The sequence below is a fragment of the Formica exsecta genome, unplaced genomic scaffold, assembly GCF_003651465.1.
Source record: "Formica exsecta isolate Colony F162 unplaced genomic scaffold, ASM365146v1 scaffold365, whole genome shotgun sequence".
In the NCBI taxonomy this organism is placed as follows: domain Eukaryota; kingdom Metazoa; phylum Arthropoda; class Insecta; order Hymenoptera; family Formicidae; genus Formica; species Formica exsecta.
In genome coordinates, this window is record NW_021850897.1 from 1,311,824 (window position 1) to 1,314,820 (window position 2,997).

A 2,997-nucleotide genomic window follows, 5' to 3' on the forward strand; every position below is an offset into this window, starting at 1 on the left:
GTATGCGGAGTTACAAGACAAAGTTGTAAGATGCGCGTTGTGGCTACAAGACCAAGGAATTAAATCCGGCGATGTTGTCAGTGTGTGCACAAAAAATCATCTCAATTCCATCGTGCCTTGCTTGGCGGCAATTTATGTCAACGCGATCTTTAATCCGTGGGACGAGAACATGGATTTGCGTAAGTTCTTTTGCGATGACAGTTAAAAAAAAACGTTACGTTATATTCGATTAATAAATAAATAATCAGAGATAATATAATTCCAGCCAGTAAATATAATTTTATCTATGTTAAATTAATTAAATCCTATTTTATTTATTATTTATTGTTAAATTGTGTAATATTGTGTAATAACGCACGTCTATGTATTGCTTATTTTATTTAGTGTTGTCGACTGATTGAAAAATACAAGGTGAGAATAAGCTAACGGAGAAGATTGCGGTAATATTGCATGTGCAGCAAAAGTATCATTTATTTTATTTATAAGAGATTTTTTTCTCTGAAGTCATAAGAATAAATATTTTTAAATATGTCTGTATCTTCCTTTGATTTAAAAACAATAATAGCTGAGAGAGATATTAGAAGTACTAAACTTGTAGATAGATATCTTTTTATAAGCTGCAATATGAAAATAATGTTGTACTTGCTCACAAAATTAATCCGTGGTAAAATTAAGTAAGCTTTTTTTAAGCAAAGAAATTGAATGTATTCAACATTACATAAATTTATTACTCTTAGAAGAATGTTATTAATTTGCTGTTAAACTCATTTATCATCTGAAGATTTGCATTAATATAGGAAATGTCTACCGTCCCAACAAATCACGTGTTAAGACTTTACAATTTAAATTACACACAAAAGTTTTCAAAATATTAAAAATATTATCTTTTTGTATACTGTTATAATGCATGTTTATTCGATAAATTACATAACATGTTTTATATTTTCACATGACTGGCATATTGCAAAAGCATGAATCTTTTTTTTTCATTTTGCTATTCAGATAACAGTGATTTTCCTAAGCACGAGCATGATTAATCGATTTCTTAAGGCGGGCTATGTAAAGAAGTTTTCATTATCATCTTTGAAAGTCATACATTGTGCCGGTGCAATAATCAAGCCAAAAACACAAAAAGAAATGAGACGTATTTTACCGCATGTTCAAATGTTACAAACTTACGGTAGGTATCATTCTAATGTAATGAAATATTATAAATATAATATTAATATATAATAAACAATATCTAATAAATAAAAAAATTTATTGTAAAAATTCGATTACTTATCTTGTGTTTCTAGGAATGACAGAAATCGGAGTTGGGACAATACAGCTTTCGCATCATAAAGATGGGTCTTGTGGAACGGTAGTTGAAAATTTGCAAATGAAGGTCGTAGATCCAGAAAACGGGAAAATCCTTGGACCGAATAAACCAGGAGAATTGTGGATAAAGACGGCTTACATGATGAATGGCTACTACAGAAACCCTGAAGCGACAAAAAATACTATTGACGAGGAAGGTAAAAAAACATTTCTCTTTATGTGCGCACGCGCGTAACCCTGTCAGTAATATTTAATTAATTTAAATTAATGTTATTTATGTAAAATAATTATATATGTCAATAAATTATGTAACCTACATTTGATTAATAATAATAAAATATCCCATAAAGTATGTTTGAATTTTTTTAGGATGGCTGCATTCGGGTGACATCGGTTATTTCGATGAAGACGGGGAACTTTTCGTTATCGATAGGATAAAAGAGCTTATAAAGTACAGAGGATATCACATCTCACCTGGGGAAATTGAAGGTGTCTTATCGTCACATCCAGCTGTATTAGAAGTTGCAGTAATAGGAGTGCTTCATGCAACAGATAATGAACATCCTCTTGCTTATGTTACTAAAAGACCCGGTGCAAAGGTACAATCTTGTTGCAATTATAAGACATTAATGAGCAAGATTCTATGAAATAATACCTTAGCAATCGCGAATTGAAAAGTTTTGTAAATCGTTCAAATAGTTTCTTTAAAGATTTTAATATATATGTATATAATACAATTTTTAATAAGTTTATTTCTAAGATTTTTTTTTGTTTCTTTTGATTCTTTAAACATATTAGAATAAACATGTGTGTATAAATTTCTTTTATTAATATAATAAATATGTCTTAGATTAATACATGTAAGTTAATTTAAATATTAATTATACAAAGGATATCAGAAATCGCGATGCAAGTAATATGGACGCAATTTATTATATAAATGCAAATTGAAAACATCAAATTTTTTTATACAAGGCTTTGTTTTTGAAAAAATCGGTTTTAGATATTTTGCGCGCACTTGAGTTTATGCGCATTTAACTAACGAATGGAAGTGATTTCTTATATTCGTTGACTTGCATTTGCATAAGAAATCACTTCCATTTTTTTGTATTAAGATTTTTGATACATCTTGTATAATTGTTGAGAGAATATACAATTATTATTATATGTGTAGGTGACGAAGCAAGTATTAATAGACTTGGTGGCGAATAACATGATGGATCAGTATAAGCTTCGTGCTGGAGTGATATTCTTGGATGCTTTTCCCTATACAAATTCAGGAAAAATCGCCAGGAAAGAATTGAAAACAATGGCTAAAAAACTAGCAGCTGAATAAAATAATGAATTATATTTATATTTTTATGATTATCAATTATTATATTTATATATGTAATTAATAATGACAATTATACTTAATAATATAATTATTTTATTTAATTACAAGAATAATAAATTAATTCTATAATTGATAAAAAAGCTTTTTTTTAAAAATTTTAACACTTAACTTTTTCTTCATAAGAAATATTTGTTCTCGTTCTTTTAGTGAATTTTTTTATAAGTATTCTCTCTTTCTCCCTCCCACTTTCTCTTTTCTCAAACTGATCGTAGATATCCGAACTCTGAATTATTAATAGTAAATTATATGATTCTTAATATAATATTTTTATATTAATATAA

General features: G+C 27.9%; 1 protein-coding gene across 1 annotated transcript in view; it reads left to right on the plus strand.

The window, feature by feature from the left end:
* Nucleotides 1–393: 393 nt before the first annotated feature.
* LOC115239123 (gramicidin S synthase 2-like) overlaps nt 394–2,997 on the plus strand; it is a 21,513-nt gene continuing 18,909 nt past the window's right edge. The window contains 4 exon segments of the mRNA XM_029813482.1: nt 394–411; nt 1,003–1,180; nt 1,299–1,517; nt 1,690–1,919. Of these exon segments, the coding sequence (XP_029669342.1) occupies nt 1,030–1,180; nt 1,299–1,517; nt 1,690–1,919 (600 nt within the window). The 5' untranslated portion in view covers nt 394–411; nt 1,003–1,029.